The 18,016-nt window shown below is 50.1% G+C and overlaps 2 protein-coding genes across 2 annotated transcripts; one reads left to right on the top strand and one right to left on the bottom strand.

The window, feature by feature from the left end:
- Positions 1-869: 869 nt before the first annotated feature.
- On the bottom strand, positions 870-1,121 carry LOC143167417 (coiled-coil domain-containing protein 157-like). The gene has a single exon (XM_076352841.1). The coding sequence runs from the start codon at positions 1,119-1,121 to the stop codon at positions 870-872; it is 252 nt and encodes an 83-aa protein (XP_076208956.1).
- Positions 1,122-1,647: 526 nt separating this feature from the next.
- Positions 1,648-17,352, top strand: SF3A1 (splicing factor 3a subunit 1). Its single transcript, XM_076352549.1, has 16 exons — positions 1,648-1,797; positions 3,936-4,048; positions 5,862-6,066; positions 6,906-7,163; positions 7,620-7,694; positions 8,410-8,560; positions 9,044-9,237; positions 9,882-9,999; positions 10,115-10,300; positions 10,658-10,779; positions 10,965-11,207; positions 11,906-12,116; positions 12,889-13,043; positions 13,893-13,994; positions 14,216-14,287; positions 15,210-17,352. The coding sequence occupies exons 1-16, from the start codon at positions 1,732-1,734 to the stop codon at positions 15,309-15,311; spliced, it is 2,373 nt and encodes a 790-aa protein (XP_076208664.1). The 5' UTR covers positions 1,648-1,731; the 3' UTR covers positions 15,312-17,352.
- Positions 17,353-18,016: the final 664 nt, after the last annotated feature.

Here is an 18,016-nt window from a genome sequence, read left to right as displayed (position 1 = left end):
CGCTCGCTGAGCAGGTTTTCTGCGTAGCCCGTGAAGCTCTGAAGCAGCAGCAGCAGTCTTCTTCAACAGAAACGAACCACAGCTTAGAACAACGGAGTATTTGTAACGGGGAAAGCGCAGTGCGCCTGAAGGGCCAGTGCTGAGGCAAGGGAGGCTGTGTCCCCTCCCCATCCCCTGGACAAGACGAGTTTGGCAAAGGAGGGTGGATATCAGTGCTCCTGTGAATCACCCCCCAGGCCTGAATCACTCCACCGAGCAGTATTAGGTGGCACGAAAATCCTCCTGCAGCCGCCGGGACGCAGGCTGCGCACGCTGCTTGCAGCCAGCCACTTCCAAGAGGCTGCAATTAAGCTCTCCCAAAAGATTTGGGGCACCCACACTGCCAATATTAAACCTTAATTGTTAGGTCCTACAGCTCTGCGGGAATGGCTCATCTTTTAAAACGGAGTCATATTTCACCCAGATGGCAAAATTGCTCCCAGGCCTGTAGGTGCAGCCGTGCCTGAGCGTTTCCAAGGTTTCGGGGGGCAATTTGACGAGCCTGCCCCCATCTGCCCAGCTGCCCTCGGCTCCCGAGCAGAGCCACGGCTTTCTCTGCTCTTTTGTGGCCAGCATTTGTGCTGGTAGCTCTGTGCAGGGCAAGGAGTTGGGTTTCAAAACTCAGCGTAGAGCTGCAGAGCATGAGGCCAAGGTGCTGAGGTGCCAGCACACCGCTCATCATGGAAACGCGTGGGGAAAAAAAGAATCCAAACCACTTGGCCGCATTCGACAGGCTGGATGCACAACCGTCCCCTTCCCTCCGGGGGGAAGGAGCCACTCTGCCAGCCAAGCTTCTTTTAAGAGGGGTGGCTGGGGCTGGCTTTGCCCTCTCACCTGTCTATCATCAGCTCCAGCAGCACCACGTGGGAGTGCTGGGTGAATTCGGGGTCGTTCTCGGCATAGCCGTACCGCTCCAGCAGCGCCGCCAGGTCCAGGTCGCAGGACACTTTATCGGGGAACTTCCAGGAGGGGAAACGCACGACCCCGGCCCGGGAGGAGACGTCGGCGATGGCTGCCTGCAGGTCCCTCAGGTCGGCCCGCAGGCTCTCCATGCAGCCGGGGTGGCCCAGGAGGTGCGCCATGCCGCTGAGGTGCCTGGATCAGGCCTGTGGGCGATGGCCTGCTCCGGCCCGTGGGCTGCGACAGGGCCACCGGGCCTGGGACGGAGGGACAGCCCTGCGGGGGACGGGTCGCTGGAGGGGGACCGGCACAGTGGCCTCCGGAGCTGGGGGACCCCAGGAGGGCTCCAGGAGGGCCGGGGGGTCCCGGGGCGAGGAGGCGCCGGGCCGGGGCCCGTGCGGGGACGCGGCGACACGGACCCACCCGGTCGCGCCGCCGCCGCCTGCTGCTATGGCAACCGCCCAGGCCACGCCCCCCGAGGCCACGCCCCCCCCGTGCCGCAATGGTACGCTCCTCCTGCTCCCACCTCCTCCTTTAGGGATCCCCCCCCTCCGTGTGGCGCGCTAATGGCACTTCCCACGGCGCATGCGCTCTGCCCCGCCGGCGGACCGTAGCCCGCAGTCTGCGCTGCGCGCCCCCTCGTGGCCGCGCCGTCACTTCCGGCGCGCATGCGCAGCGCGTCGCGTGCGGCCGCCATTTCGTCCGCGGCGTAGGCCTCCTCCGGCTCTCGCTCGTCTCGGCCCGGGAGCGGCTCCGGCGGGGAAGCGCTCCCCGCCGCCCCGAGGGAGCACCATGCCGGCCGGACCCGTGCAAGCCATGCCTCCGGCGCAGCCGGCGCCCCCCGCGGAGAGCAAACCGGTGCGGGCCGCGCGGGCGGGGGAGGCCGCGCTGAGGCGGGTGGGGGGGGCGGAGCGCGGGGTGCTCCGCCGGCGGGGGCCCCGGGCACGGCCGAGGCGCGGGGAAGCGGGGCTCGCTGGGGTTATTTCGGTCTCTAGGCTCTTACAGTGACCGGCTTGTGGCACTTTTGGGGGGGGGGGTCTGCGGTCCCGTCCCGTCGTCGTCCCGTCCCCCCCCCGCCGTTTGCTGGTGATCCCCGCGGGTATCTCCCGCAGCTCCCGGTTCGTCCGCAGTCGGGCTGCTGGGGGGCGAGGAGGGGCGGGTGCTCCGCTTTGGTGCAAGGCCGAGTCCTTTCCTGGAAGCGGCAGGGGGTTGCAATGGCGGTGGACGTGAGGGTTTGCCGCGGGCTATGGGAACAGCCCTGCCGCCAGCAAGAATGCGTGAAAGGATTAAACGCGCCCGTCCCGGTGCGCTTGGGAGCGCGCAGCAGTGCCGTGTTTCGCAGTACCTTCCCCTGTCCTCGTCTGTCTCGGCCGTATTCGCCTCTTCCCGGCCTTCCCCAAACGGGAGGCAGCCGTTCCTTCCCCAGCTGTTCCAGCAGTTTCACACACCAGCATCAGCACTTGTGCAGCTGTACAGCAAGCCCGTGTAGGGAGCTGATCTGACTGAAAATCCTGGGTGGTTTGGCGTAGCTAACACAATCAGGAGGAAAGTCGTGGTTCCCAACAAACACCCAGGGTCTTTCGCGCGTATATGTTAGCCAGGCAACTCAGCATCGCGGTTAAATAAAAATATCTCTCAAGCGTGGTGTTGCCTTGTCCTTCAGCTCCTCAAGATTATGTTGTTCAGAGGGAGTGGGAATGAAAAATAAGCGTGTTTATGGTGGCTTTTTCTTAACACACTTTATCAAGGTTGTATTTGACTCGAGAGAGTTTTCTGCCTTGGAGTCCCCATGGATTGGGCAGAGCTAGTAGCTTTACTGGTATTTTAAAATTTCCCTGACTGTCCCTGTTCAGATTATAAACGTTTCCCAGACACCTGTTCTCTTTTATAACGGCTTTTCTTGTGAAAGCTGCTCGGTGAGGAAGGAGGAGAGACATCTTTAGTATCCTGCAAAGAGCGGCTTCTGGTCTTACTGGAAGATAAAGCCGTCCTCAGGGAGGGTTCTGGGATTGTAGTTCAGATCCTCCTCAGTGAGAAAAATGCCCTGCAGAGCTTTTCTCTACGAAACAGCTTTTGATGCAACCACAATAGGATTAAAAGCTATATTTTATTTAATGTGGAGTTAATCATTCAGAATCATTCTAGTTTCCTGCAGTCCCACAGGCCTCTAGGAACGTTCACAACTTGCAAACCTGTTTAGCACTGCTGAGTTATTCCTAGATGTGTTTTTGTAGGCATTCCCCTACACTGCCTCTTGTCTCGGCATTTATAAACCTACTTGGGGTCAAGGCTGAGATAGTAAAAATGCCGGGAGGACTTGTTTTGGTTCCCATGGAGTGGCCTTCCTCGTCGCCTTGCTGTGCCTGCCCCTGCAGCCGGTGCCCTTGCCGAGCAGACAAACATTGTCTCCCACCCTGAGAAGCCGAGCAATTAGTTTGTGGGACTGGTGATTCAGCTTGTTAAACCAGATCTTTGTGTCAGGAAATATTAAATGTTTTGGGGGCTGGGGAGGAGGATAGGCAGTGCTGTCTGCCGTTTGGGTCGCTGTTTGGAGTACTTAATTCTTACATGGCCTTCGTTAAGCACGGCATTGCAGAACAATTTGTTAAGGTGTGTTAGGATTGTTACTCCCAATGTAGATGAGGAAGTTGAGAGAGAAGGGAGATGAATTTTCCAACTCAACCACCTGAAAATAAACCTAGTCTGGGTTTGCAGCCTGCCGGGCTGTTTTTCACCCCCTGATGCTGGTATATAGCACGTTACTCAATATTATTTGAAGTTCCTTCTCTCGTTTTCAGCTTTGATTTAGGCTATTTGAATTTAGTATCTTGACTGATTGCAAACACCGCAATGAAAGATGTCTTCCTGTGCCACCACCTCTTCACCTCTTGAATAGTTGCTATAGTTGTGAGGCAGTGGTACAGAGGACTGTATATGTATGTATACATACATATATGTATGTATACATCTCTCTCTCCCTCCCATTTTTATTACAGCCAGAAGAGGAGCCGAAAGAGGAAGCAGCACCAGCCAAGCCTGTGGTAGGAATTATTTACCCTCCGCCGGAGGTCAGGAATATTGTGGACAAGACTGCCAGCTTCGTAGCCAGGTAAACGACACTGGTGGTGTCTCGTGCTTCCTGGGATTTTCATGCTTCTCCTCTTCAAGTGCTAATGTCTGCGCAGCTCCAGAAACTGAAGCAGGTCACAGTCCTGTGAATTTACACAAAGGATTTTAAGGATTGAGTCTATACCAGTGAGACTGTGGAAAAGAAACGACATTATTCTACTTAAGAGGTGTAAGACACGCTTTGCTAGAAAAGTTATGGTAGTAAATAAAATGAAGTTCTTGGAAAAATCTATAGCGCATGCTGCAATAACCAGGTGACAGTTCCTGTTCCGAATGATCTGAAGGGGAAACAAAATTCCAGGTAGAAAGGGAGCCTCATGACGGGTGCACCACTGAGCGATGAAGCCAAGAGGAGTCATGACTGCACTTTACAGTGTGTAGGCAAATGGTGGGTGATGAACTTTCCGGTACAAGGGTGCTCGCTCGCTTGTTGAGCCCTGAGGTTAAGTCCCATCCCTGCTTGTGTACAGCTTGGTAAACCGTGCCAGCGGCTGGGATGCGTGTTTGTCCAAGCCTCAGCCATCTCTCTCTCCCGTGATAGCCAGAGGGAGAGAAGCGCGTGCCTCCAGAGTGTAGTCTGATCCTCTCTTAGGATAGATGAGCTGCCCGTGATGTGTTTGGGATTTTTTCCCCTGTTGACTGTAGCAGATCGATTAGCGTGAGTATAGATGTCAAATTTAGGGGAGGAGTCTAAAGGTTGAATAAATTTTACTCATTTGGGCTTCTTTCATTTGCCCAATGTCATCATTCCGCAAGTGCAAGCTGTTAGTGCTAGCTAGGCCATCTTCCTCTATTGTTTTTTAATCCTTAAGTATTTCTGGCTGTCTTACCTCTATGTGAGGTCTCAGGGGACCAGATCTTGGTCTTCCTGGCAGCGTACGAGTAGCACGGGAGGTAAATACCCCTCAGCTGGCTGTGCGAATTCTTGACCTTCATGGCATCCAGACAGGCTGAACGCTGCGTGCTTTCACCTCACTAAACCAGAATGGTTGGTGCTGTGAGTTTAAGACAATTACTAGATGCCGGTCTAGTCAAAGACCCTTCTTGCGTAGCTGATTTCTAAAGTGCTGCCAAGGAGCGTTGACTTCCTTTGAGGATAAGGAAGGGGCTGTGTTTATCCTTTGGTATTGCAGAGACCTCCTCTTTTGCAAGAGGTGGAGTGTCTAAACAAGACTTGGAGGTATCCAGAGAACATGAAGAGAAACGTGCCATGGCAGCTGCTAACTTTCTCAAACTACCCTGAAATAAGCGGCTTGCACTTCGCATGGAAGGAATGGATGTTACCTGAACTAAAACTTAGGGCTCTCCTAAATGCAACACTCCGGTGTGGTCGATCTCTGTACAGGCTGGTGGTTACCTACTTTTTTCTTTATATGAACTTTCTGGAAATGAAACTAGTCTTAAGAGCTTGTTAATAGAGCAAATAAAATTGGTCTAGTAAGTAACCTGTAAACTTCATCCAATAAACTGTCGATCCAGTAAACGGCCTTCTGTTTGTATGTAGCCAAATGAGATTGTGGAACACTTGTGAGTGTGAGTTTTTAACTGTTTTAAGAAATACTCACTGTGAAGCCTTATAGACTAAATTAGGACAAATGCCTTTAACTTGTCTGCTTACAGCTGGCTGCTATGTTGGGTATGAGTTAATTAGAGAGAGGTAAACTCCTTCCATGTAGGAGAGAAAATTGTCTTCTGAGGGGCTGATGCATCAACACATCTTACTGTGAAAGAAACGGGCATTACACTTGAGTTGATGCCCATTCATCTAAACAATTTATCTTTTTCCTCCCCAGAAATGGTCCAGAATTTGAAGCTCGAATTCGTCAGAACGAAATAAATAACCCTAAGTTCAATTTCTTGAATCCCAATGATCCTTACCATGCATACTACCGGCACAAAGTCAGCGAGTTCAAAGAGGGTAAAGCACAGGAGCCCTCGGCTGCTATTCCCAAGGTCATGCAACAGCAGCAAAGTGCTCAGCAGCAGCTTCCGCAGAAGGTAAGTACTCCTTTTCACTTTGGTCGAGAACTTGGCTTCCAACTGGTTGTGTCGCAGCCTGATGTTAAGCAGGAGGTCTGAAAGACCAGGCAAATGAAGGAGTTATTTATACATTTGCAAAAAAGACAGCACTGAGAGGCTTGGCGTTTAGTGTCTGGGACTTTGTTTTGATGCAGATGTGCATCCCCCAGTTGCTGGTAACTCAGAGTTGTCTGTGAAAGAGCCAATGTATTGCTCTACTTGGTCCGTTTTAATTACGTTTAGTTGTGTATTGACCGATACGGTACTTACACTAGAGATCGCTCGGACTGTATGAGTTTAGGACTCCTGCCATAGGCAAGTCTTTAGAATCCCTTGGAGATCAGTTTGGGCTTGTTGCATGCGCTGTTTTGTAGAAACATTTCCTTTTTTTTTTTTCTGCCGGAAGGATCAACTTCCCCTTAAAATGTGGAGTACAAAATGTTGCTAATCTTGTTTAGTTGTGCCTTTATACATACTGGATGGAAAAAGGGCACTGACTGAATCAAGTCTTTTATATGCTTTGCACGGCCAGCAGTCAACGCTGTGTGGTGTTGACCATCCTAGAGGATTATAGCGAAGTCCTGATAGTTTCCAGTTTTGTTAGGCTGTTGGAGCAAAGGGGTTTTTTTTTATAGTAGGCCTAAATACGGATGTCCGGATAAACCCTGTGGTACTAATTTTTCTCGTCCTTGCAGCTGCCAGGATATCTAGACTGATGTTGCTTTCCTGCAGCAGCTGAAGGAAAAATGGGTTCTCCCAGGTGGTTGGTAACGGTTTGGTGAGGGCCGTCACTGAGCCGTCTCCGTTCTGCTCTACAGGTACAAGCCCAGGTGATCCAGGAGACGGTTGTTCCAAAAGAGCCACCTCCGGAGTTCGAGTTCATTGCAGATCCTCCCTCAATCTCGGCCTTTGACTTGGATGTGGTGAAGCTAACGGCGCAGTTCGTGGCTCGGAACGGGCGGCAGTTCTTGACTCAGCTGATGCAGAAAGAGCAGAGGAACTATCAGTTTGACTTCCTTCGCCCCCAGCACAGTCTCTTTAACTACTTCACTAAGCTGGTTGAACAGTACACAAAGGTAGTCTTGGCAGTTTACTTGTCAAGTTGATTCCTTCAACAGCAGTATTGATTTCTGAAGGCTGCTGAAGCCCTGCAAAACAGCCAGACTAGAAATAAGTGCAGGTCTAGGAGTCCATCCTTTAAATCTTGCTCTTTAAGTAGAGTGGATGTCTTGTGCATTGTCGGCAGCGTGCAGCGCTGAACACAGTGGGCTGTTACTTAAGTGTATCAGACACTATTGTAATATAAGTAAAAGTTGTGTTGTTTTAAATACGGAGGGTAGTTGGAAGGCGAAGAGTGAGTATTTTTAAGTGCAAGTATGAGGAATAAGTAATAACAGGGTTGCAGTAGAATAAGTGGAACGTAGCCCCAGGGGTCTGCTGCTATTTTTATCAGTGTGGAAAGAGTGTAATTGCTTTTAAGGAGGCTTTGGAAAAAAGAATTGTTACTAACTGTCATGCAAAATATGTTTCAGATCTTGATCCCACCGAAAGGCTTACTCCTTAAACTCAAGAAAGAGGCCGAAAATCCCAAGGAAGTCCTAGATCAGGTATTGCATGAAAAATTTGCAAAATTGCTGAAGCATTTCCGATATGTTTTGAATTTTTTCTCTTTGCACGTTTCTGACTTAGTGGCAGCAAACACAAACACACAGAGAACAAAACGGATGTGTCCCCTGTAGTCACTTGAATACAGGGTACTCAAGCTTGCCTTTAAACTGCTAGCTGGTGTTCGTGTTGGGGGTGGTTTACTTGTGGCAGCATAGAGGCGTAGATACTGCACGACGCCATTTCCAGGTGCTTCACAAAGTAGAATGTTTCCCTCTCAGACAACTTCACTGTGGCACCTCAGTCACTTACAGTCCTTCCAAGCTGTTCTTTATTATTTTGACTTCTGTCTTTGTCACGAAGACTGCTTTTGCTTTGGAAAGGTGGCATTACGGGGTTGTAATAAAGTGTCTGTGAATTGTTTGCTGGCTGTGAATCTTCAGTGATACCCGAGTCATGTCATACCTGGACGGCTGGGTCTTGGCTCAAGAAGTCTGCAGTTCCAGCTTTAGAAAACCACTTTACAAAGCTGCTGCAGTACATTACTCGGCAGGCAAACCTGTAGTTTCTAAATGAAATACAAATAATTCTTTGTGGTGCCAGGCCTCTGAAGTAGCGCTTGTGTAACTGCCCTGAAAGGGTTGGTAGCGTAAACTTCCAGATGCCGTAGTGTTTCTTAACTGACATTTGGTGCTTGCTTTACGTCTGCTTGTGCAGGTGTATTACAGAGTGGAGTGGGCAAAGTTCCAGGAGCGAGAGAGAAAGAAGGAAGAGGAGGAGAAGGAAAAGGAGCGTGTTGCTTATGCCCAGATTGATTGGCATGACTTTGTGGTCGTGGAAACAGTTGACTTTCAGCCCAATGAGCAAGGTACTGAAGTTAAATGTTGCAACCTCTATGAAACTCTGCTCCCTTTGAGTAGGGGCTGTATCCTGAAATGCCGTTTTCAGACAGACATTGGGTTTTACAGCTGCATATCCTTCAAAGATGAAGGGGAAAGCCTTCTAGTGACAGTGTGCAGGGCTGTTTTTTTTTCTGGAGTCAGTAATGTTCTCCTTGCACAAAGTCCAGGACTGCACTAGTGTCCGCTTTTCCACTTCCACCAGGACAGCAGAACTTGTCCTGCTTTCTAGTGGTGCTTTCACCTATAAGTACCTTCATCTTCCTGTGTCGTGCTGGTGTTGGTCTGTATAGACTCCGTCCATTCCCTTCTATATACCTTGGCTCCCAGGAGATTTTGATGCCACTGCTTTGTAGAGAAACTGCTTTTCATTCAAGAAACTGATATTTCTGGCTGTGCATTGAGCAACGAAATGGGATAGAGAAACAGGAGCTCTGTTTTCTGCGTTGTAGGGAATTTCCCTCCTCCCACTACTCCAGAAGAGTTGGGAGCTCGAATCCTGATCCAGGAGCGTTACGAGAAGTTTGGGGAAAGTGAGGAGGTAGAGATGGAGGTGGAGTCAGACGAGGAAGATGAAAAGCAAGAGAAAACAGATGAGCCCCCAGCCCAGCTGGATCAAGACACACAAGTGCAGGACATGGATGAGGTAACTAGCCGATAGAATCAGCATTACTTTTGTCCTGTAAAGTTTGTATGGTTTATGATGCCCTTCATTTTCACTGTAAGAAGTTTGTCAGTTTCTTGAGGAAATGAGATGGAATTTTGATGGAATTTCAAAACAACCTGTTTCTGCTCAATGCTGGAATATGGTATTTTTAATGTTTTCCTTGGAGAGAAATTGTCAACAGAGAAATCCAGTAATTTTGTCGCCTGATGGTGTGGATTTTATATTTCTGTGATGAAGCCTTTTGGGCTTTCTTCTGCACAGAGTCTGGAACACTGAAAGATGACTCATTTTAGACTCTACCTTATAGTATGTAAGCTGTTCTTCTGGTAACAAGGAACAAGAGCATGGTTAACCGTAAGCCCCTGCTTGCCGTGCTGTGGTAATGTGGAAGCTGAGGAGTACTTGCTTCCTCTTCTGGGTCTGCCGAATTTCTGAATCATGATTATCCAGAGGAACCGCTGTAGCATAGGTGTCCAGAGGCAAAACAGCTCTGTTGCTCTGAAGCTGCATAATCGGTTCGTCCAGCGCTGCATAGGATTTTCATGCCTTTCTCAAATCTTGTTTGTTGATATTTGACTATAGGAACTTGGTTATGACTTTTTTTCCCCCCCCCACTAAATAAGGGCTCAGATGATGAAGATGAAGGTCAGAAGGTTCCTCCTCCTCCAGAAACCCCAATGCCACCACCTCTTCCTCCCACACCAGATCAGGTCATTGTGCGGAAAGATTACGATCCCAAAGGTAAATCAGGCTGGTGAAGAAAAACTTTATTTCTTTCTGAATAATCACAAAAACATTTGTTTCTAGGCTGGATCCTCTGATGTGGTTTTTTAACAGCGTGGTTTTGTTTTTCTAGCCTCAAAACCATTACCACCCGCCCCAGCTCCAGATGAGTATCTTGTTTCCCCCATCACTGGAGAGAAAATTCCTGCCAGTAAAATGCAAGAACACATGCGAATTGGTCTCCTGGATCCTCGATGGTTGGAGCAGCGTGATCGATCCATCCGTGAAAAGCAGAGTGATGATGAGGTCTATGCCCCAGGTCAGCTTGAGCATCTGACACAGCTTGCAAAACTGAGTTCCTAGTGAACTCTAAGCAAACCCCTCATTCCCCCCAGGTCCCACCGATAAGGACCATCTTAAATGTAGCTTTCTGTATGATGTCCTTAGTGTGCTGATTATGTGGGTACATTTGTCATTAGTACGGTGAAGCCTTTCTGTAAACTTAAAGACGAAGAGCGTTAGCTGCTGCTGACCAGCCATCAGTTGCAGTCCCTTTCTAAAAAGAGCAGCACTCGGCCGTTAGGTACCAAACAGTTTAAAGATCATGAAAAGAGGCTTGATCATGTTTGACTTTGATTATATCACTTGGGATAAGAGTTTCTCTCTTTGCCTGCAGGTTTGGATATTGAAAGCAGCTTGAAGCAGCTGGCAGAGCGCCGTACCGATATCTTCGGTGTAGAAGAGACTGCCATTGGTAAAAAGATTGGTGAAGAAGAAATCCAGAAACCAGAGGAAAAGGTAGAGTGGAAACTGTTGTTTGTTTGTTTGTTTGTTTTAACAGGTTCCTGTAGTAGTATGAATGCTCAGAGAGACGGGAGTCTTGAACTTTTGTTCTTGCTGTAAAGCTGCTCTCTTGATTTATTTGCAGCTCACGTTGCAGTCTGGACAGGCTGGAGTTACTCTGATTTATTTTATCCTCTCAGGTGACCTGGGATGGCCACTCGGGCAGCATGGCCCGCACACAACAGGCTGCTCAGGCCAATATTACTCTCCAAGAGCAAATTGAAGCTATCCATAAGGCCAAGGGACTGGTGCCAGAAGATGACAGCAAGGAGAAGATCGGTCCCAGCAAACCCAATGAAATGCCCCAGCCACCCCCTCCTTCATCGGCATCAAATCCCCCAGCTAGCGCTCAGCCTATCACATCCGTGCCTCGTCCACCCACAGTAAGTGTTTGGGCTTCCAAAAGCAAATGGCTGTGGCCGTAGTTAATTAGAAGGGAGTCCTGATGAAGGTCAAGAGTTATAACAGCAGGGGCGCTGGCGTAGAAGCAGATTTTGAGTGAAGTTCATGTTTCCAAATGACTCTTAAACTATCAGAGGAACCCTGTTGAACTTGCTGTTAAAAAAGGAAGATAAGTCTTAGGTGGAGCTTTTCATCCTTAGAGGTACCAAAAGGACTTGATCAGCTGGGCAGAGGAGGAACCTGGGCAGTGGGATCTTGGAGGAAGGGACTATGGCTAACAAAGGAATGGGCGGGTGCCTTTTTTTAGGTGTAAAAAGGCATGATGCAGAACAAAAGTAGCCACAGGTAAGAAACATTCACAGGTGACTCACTGGCCCGGTGTTCCTGCCCCAAGGGTTCTGCTGACTCTGAAATAGCTCCTTCTTTAGATTCCTACGTGGCTCGCGGTCTGATACCTGAGTGGTGAGGGAAGGAAGAACCGTTTAATCTGTTAATGAGGCTTCTGTGCCCATTCACAGGCAGCTTGGGCTGGCCGTATGGTGGGCTCGCTGAGGTTCCCAGCAAGTCTTTGGCCAGCAGAAATCCTCCGTGTGTTGCCCTGGTTATTTTGATCAGGATTGTGAACAGCACTGAGCGTTCCTGCATGTACCTGCTAAGAAAAATTACCCTCTCTCTCCAGATGCCCCCTCCCGTTCGCGCCGCTGTTGTTTCTGCAGTTCCAGTCATGCCTCGTCCCCCGATGACTTCCGTGGTCCGTTTGCCTCCAGGATCCGTCATAGCCACCCCCATGCCACCAATAATCCATACCCCGCGCATCAATGTTGTCCCCATGCCGCCCTCTGCTCCTCCCATCATGAGCCCCCGCCCGCCTCCCATGATAGTACCAACAGGTCAGTAACTTCAGCTTTTTCTGGTTAATTGTCAGCCAATTCCTGTATAATGTGGGCTTGAGCTTTGATTCTTCTCCTTTTGTGCCTCTGATAATGGTGTGTAATTGGGATTGCAGACCCTAAGTCCCATCATTAAGAATTCTGGGGTGTTTGGTATGACTTACCTAGCAGTACTGCTTTTGGGCTCAAGACTCCTCCTGCAGCATGAAACACAGAGAATTCTGTCTCGCTTGTCTTACGTCTCCGTCCCCAGGAGCCTGCCCAGGTGGAGACTAAGAATCCACGCTGCTTTCCAAAAGGAACCAGAGTAATGAGGAACTGCCAGCACCTCACTGGGTGTTACAGCTTGTTACAGAAGTTGCTGCTGCAGGAGGAAAAGCTGTTGTCTGGCCCCTTTCCTCACAGCAGCTTCATAGCATTAGGTGCTTTTAAGTTGAAAAGCAATGTAAAAACGAATTCTTCCTCTTTTTTTTTTTTTAATCGAGCTGCTGGCACCGCTGCATGCCAAGCTGAGAGCGTTTTCTTTTTTGGAAGATCTGCAGGAAGTTCTTATGCCACTTGTTGTCTTTTCCTGGACTGTTTCCCAATACGAAAGATCTCCTAACGTTTGAAGTTTGCATGTTCCTGTTGGTTGTGTCAACTTCCTCCATGTATTGTGGCATTTGTTTTCAGCCTTTACTGGTCTGCTAAAAGAGTTTTTGTGTAAGGGGGTGTCTGCTGTATACTCGGTGGATGACTGCAGGTTGTGTTGTGTCCCCCCATCCCGTTTCAGCATTTGTTCCTGCGCCTCCCGTGGCTCCGGTTCCTTCCCCAGCACCGATGCCTCCTGTTCACCCGCCGCCACCGATGGAGGATGAGCCGGTCTCAAAGAAACTGAAGAGCGAAGATAGCCTGATTCCAGAGGAGGAGTTTCTGCGCAGGAACAAGGTACGTGTGTGGGCTGGCTGCTTGTTGAGAAGTGCCGGAGTCCTGACCCCGCTGGGCGGTTCAGCCTCCTCTGCCCAAAGGGGATGTAAAGCCAGTTCACTACACAGAGGGGAGCTGATGTGCAAAATACCTTGCAAGGGAGTGACTTTCTGAGATGACTCCTTCCTACTGTTATTCCTGAGCAAACTAAACTGCTTCGTATTTTACTGGAAAGAGCAGTGCAGCGCTACACACAGACGCATGGTAGGATAGTGCTCTTCTGTAATTAAGGGCGGTGAGAGGTAGGTTAATAGTAGCGTAAAGAAGAGCTAATGCTGCTGATAAGCTTTTAAGCAGAGGGCTGCCAAGCTGGAGATGCAAGGAGATTTAATGTATCGGTGTCAGCGTGATAGTATGGTAATATGATAGATTCCATAACAACATGAACTAAAGGTTAGACTGAATTCCTTCCTGAGGAGTGCCATCATCGTGGGTTGAATTTTTAGTCCTTTAAGAAGGCTATCCTGTTTTCCTGGACGTCTGCACAGAGAAGCTGTCTCCTGTTTAATGCTCCGTACGTTCGCTCTGTAATACTGCGAATGTGCGTGATGCTTGGTGAATGGCACACAAAAGGAGGGACTAATGAGAGAAATCCGACTGAGTGTTTTATTTTGGTAACAGTGAGGTAACTTTCTCAGTGTTGAGGCAAATATGTTTCTGTGTGTTCGCTGAGAAGTCGAGATATGTGGCTAGTTTTGGAAATAAATAATTTGTCTGCCGCTGTGCGTCTATAAATAATTTGTCTGCCGCTCTTTTATCGTAGTCCTGAGCCTCCTTGCCTGTAAGAGACGTTATCTTTGTTTCCTCTAGGGTCCGGTCACGGTCAAAGTCCAGGTTCCCAACATGCAGGACAAGACGGAATGGAAGCTGAACGGCCAAGTGTTGGTGTTCACCCTGCCGCTCTCAGACCAGGCATGTAGCTTATTAACCTGGCCTCTACCCCTTCTTGTTTTGTTACTGAGTTTCTTCGCTTTGAGAAGAGCAGTTGACCCGCATGGCAGGAGCTGTAAAACTCTGGATGTTCCCCACGCTGCGGCCTCTTGCCCAGCGGGGTTGCGTGGCTGGGGGAGCGGTGCTGGCCATCTGTACAGCGGGGGAAAAAAATCCTGAGCAAGCTCTTTGATTCTTTCTAGGTGTCTGTTATAAAGGTTAAGATCCACGAGGCCACGGGGATGCCAGCTGGGAAACAGAAGCTGCAGTACGAGGTGGGTATAAGCCCTTCAGACACTGTATTTCAGTGCTTTCTCACACACAAGCTGGCTTTTTATAAGAGAAAGTTGCAATGTACCTACTGAGATACCGGGAAGAGCAGAGGGAATGTTTTTCCTGTCTGTACAGCACGCTTGGTTACAGAACTGCACGCTGTTACAGCAGGACAGGCCTTTAATAGGTGGCATCGGTGGATCTTCACATTACTGCTGTGGCAGATGAGTCCTCTAAGCTTGATGGCTTTCTCTGAAGTCAGCCTATTATTATGTTGAGTTGTTTTAACATGTAAATGCAGCAGACTGCTCCCGCCGTTGTGCTGTGTGTGCTCTGGAAGGTGGGCGAAAAGACTTTCTCCAAGACGCTGAAGGGAAGAGATCTCTCTCTCTTCCTCTCGAGACTGGAGCTGCTAGAAAGGCAACGTTCCTTTTTAATAACTTGTTTCCAGTCATGCCTGTGCACAGGCACAACCTGCTGCCTAAGCAGTGAACTTTGTGCCCTTACCTCCTCAGGAGTTCACCTACGGGCAGATACTGTGTTAACCCTTAGCGAGAAAGGAAGCTTAACTGATTATTATTTTTTAAGGGGAAAAAAAGGCGGGGGGGGGGAGTGGAGCCTAAATAACTTCACTTGTTGTGGTGACTGTCTTTTATCTGTATGTTTGTAGAGGTATACAGTGTATATTGTCTGTCTGTGCTCTCATTCCCAGCATACCCACCTCCTCCAGTGCCCATCTTCTGAGACACTGGGTTCTCTCCAGGGTTTTTCAAAGCCTGCAGCATTCTGTCATCGCCCTGTTCTGGGCAGGGCCAGGAGGGCTTCATCTGTGTGGGGTTTTGTGGGAAGGGAGCATTAAGTTTTCTGCTGTGACTGGTTTTTATTTTTGGTTTTTTTGTTTTTTTCCTTTTCTCCTCCCCTCAGGGCATCTTCATCAAGGATTCGAACTCCCTGGCTTATTACAACATGACAAGTGGCTCTCTGATTCACCTGGCACTCAAAGAAAGAGGAGGCAGAAAGAAATAGGAGCCGTGGAGCCCAGAGACGTAACATGGATGCGTTGCCACTTGTGTAACCCCAACCCTTCGAATCCTCCAGCCTTTTAGGGGCTACTGCGACTGCCTGCCAGCTCTAGTTTGAAAAGAGAGACTATGAACCCCGTGTTTGGGTGGCTGATGGGAGAGGGGAAGCTGACAGAGCCCTGAAATGTGTAAATGTAGTGACCTAGTACATAACTGCAGCAGCCTGTAGTGATCGATGCTTTGCTCTCCGTTGAATTCCCTCGTTGAAGCAACACTGAGGTCATGCCCAGCTTAGCCTAGATCCATCTTTGAGGGATTTACACTGGCCAAGAACATCATCCGTCTGGCTACAGTGCTTGCTGGTTCATTTAACCTTTTTTAATTGAAAACTTCTTCCTTCTCAACATACTTACTAAGCCCCTTGTTCTTCCTCTGTCCCCGATCTGTCTGCAAGAGCCTCTCGCACTGACCCCGACTTGGAAATCTATCCTCCCTCAGCATGAGTGTGCGCGGCTGTTCCCTGCGATAAGGGAGATCTGGGTCTGTGCACGCTAAACAGCTTCGTGCTGCTTCTGTACAGCCTGTGATTTGTTTTAATAAACACGCGTCTTGGTGCAGGGTTCTGTCTGTCGCAGCTCTCGTTCCTTGGGTTTTAGGTTTTTTAGGTGGAGGTGTGCCTGGCTTCAAGAGCACTGGGATGGGTTGCGAGGAAATACGTTGGGCTTTTGTAATTAAGCAGTTTACTACAGGGAATCCTTATATTTTCTAGGAGAGGCTGCAAGAAAAGGGTTTCGTTAAAATTTCCCTAGTGCTACACAGTTATTCCTGAACGTAAAGCGTGTGTATACGAGCGCTTATGTCTGTGTATGGGGGCAGAAAGACTACTTCGAGCTTGGCGAGAATTTTATTGGAAAACGTGTTTTACGCTTCCTGTCAGGCAGCTGGGCACCTCTTGGATCTGGAGAGCATACAGGTCTGGAAAATGGGTTATTCCTGTACCTTCGGTCAGAGCTGTGCTGCAGTTTGATGCCAACGTAACGCAAAGTTAATCTACAGCGAGATAATCGGGTGCCGAGGAAGAGGCGGTTGTTGCTGCCCCGGCAAGCCGTGTGATTTGGGTGCCTCTTCGCTCTGCCTTTGGGATAATCCAAAGCCGTGGATTTATTACTTTTTTTTTTTTGGTGATTGTCAGGCGTTACAGGAACATCCTGTTTACCTTATTCTGCGCTTAGGGGGGAGAGAGATTCAGCAGGAGGGAAGAGCCAGCATCCTCCCGCCTCCGCTGTGCTCCCCTCGAGGGCAGGTTGGGGCGGGGGGGGGGAGGAAGCCCTGTTGGCTGTAGGGAAGGTGCCTGGCGCTGGCCCAGCCCAGGTGGCCGGCGGTCCCCCGGCCCGCGGTGACCAGCTGCTCTCTTTGACAGATGCCCACGTGTCCGCGAGCACTGCCGTGCTTCGTCACGCCAAGGCAGCCTGCTGCCCTCCCTGCTGTAGGACGCCGAATCCGGAGCGTCTCGCAGGGCGCTTGGGTGCGCGGTGGACATAGGGGCGCTCCTGCCCTGCAGGAAGGTGGGATGATTACTTCCCTTTTGCTTTTAAAAAATGGACAATAGGTACAATCTTGGAGAAAACAAAACTGGGAGGCGAGTGGTGTTTTCCACAGCTGATTTAAAAAAAAAAAAAACCTGCAAAGAAAGCTCTGAAATGGAGAAGTCATGTTTTTACATCCGGCGCGGGGCCCAAACGTGATGGCACTGTGCTGAAGGTCATCCAGCTTTTCTTCTCCAGCTGCGCTCGGTGGTGCGAACCACCAGGGCCCTTGGTGCCCGAGGAGCCACCCCATCGGACACGTGTTTCCTCGACGTCTCTGCCTGAACCGCTGCGCTGGTGCTCAGGGGATATTTTCAGCCAAGCCCCTTTTACCAGCCTGGCAGGGCTGAGCTCCTGGCCCCGCGCTCCGGCAGGAAGATTTCCCACTAGAAATAGCTTGTGGTGGAGCCTTGCCAGCCCGTTTCTATCTCAATGTTACCGATAAATGTTGTAACAGACTCTGCGTGTGTATATCTGGTACAAAATAACCGTTATCGCGGCCTTCCACTTCAGTGGGGAGGACCGGCAGGGCTCGGGCTGCCAGAAAAATCTGGAAGTAGGTTGAGTTGTTGCCGACTTTAATGAGCTTCTTTCCCTCGGTCCTTTGGCGATTTACCCAGCGCCTTACTGGCTTTGAGGGGGGTCTTGGGTCTAACACCACCCCCCACCCCCGGTTCTTTGCTGTTCAAGGGAGAAAATTGAGTGCTGGGCTCACGGCTGTGAGAAGTGTCCGGAGGTGGGATGGAGCTCAGTGCCTCCCTCCCTGGAAGGCTTCACCCGGGGCAGGTCCCAGCGGATCCCAGGCCCAGTGCTGTCACCCTGTCGCTTACAGATCCTTTTGTGCTTTATTTTTAGAAGAGCCGGGCCAGGTTTACCTGGCTGGGCTGAAGGTGAGGAGAACGTTGGCGGGTGAAGTGGCAGCGGTCCCTGGGAGCAGGGATCCACGGAGCTGGGGCAGGTTTGGGGTGCAGCGTGCTTACGAAGGGAATAACGTGTGTGCCTTAGGCCTCAACGTGTCCCCTGACTGGAGCACGGTCATCCCGAAGGGGAAATGCGTCCTCCCAGCGCCCCATCCCAGCATGTGCCCAACGCCGTCCCAGCACAGCCCTCCCGGCGGCTCAGT

This window comes from Aptenodytes patagonicus, chromosome 15, assembly GCF_965638725.1.
Source record: "Aptenodytes patagonicus chromosome 15, bAptPat1.pri.cur, whole genome shotgun sequence".
Lineage (NCBI taxonomy): Eukaryota > Metazoa > Chordata > Aves > Sphenisciformes > Spheniscidae > Aptenodytes > Aptenodytes patagonicus.
The sequence above is the reverse complement of the archived record's forward strand: the minus strand, read 5'-3'. Positions and strand labels throughout refer to the sequence as shown.

Bases quoted from the DNA above. Each gene is read 5' to 3' on its own strand.
- LOC143167417 (XM_076352841.1), bottom strand. From the start codon at position 1,121: ATGGCGCACCTCCTGGGCCACCCCGGCTGCATGGAGAGCCTGCGGGCC.
- SF3A1 (XM_076352549.1), top strand. From the start codon at position 1,732: ATGCCGGCCGGACCCGTGCAAGCCATGCCTCCGGCGCAGCCGGCGCCC. The intron at 4,049-5,861 runs GTAAACGACACT...TTTCCTCCCCAG, and splicing joins ACTGCCAGCTTCGTAGCCAG to AAATGGTCCAGAATTTGAAG. The intron at 14,288-15,209 runs GTGGGTATAAGC...TCCTCCCCTCAG, and splicing joins AACAGAAGCTGCAGTACGAG to GGCATCTTCATCAAGGATTC.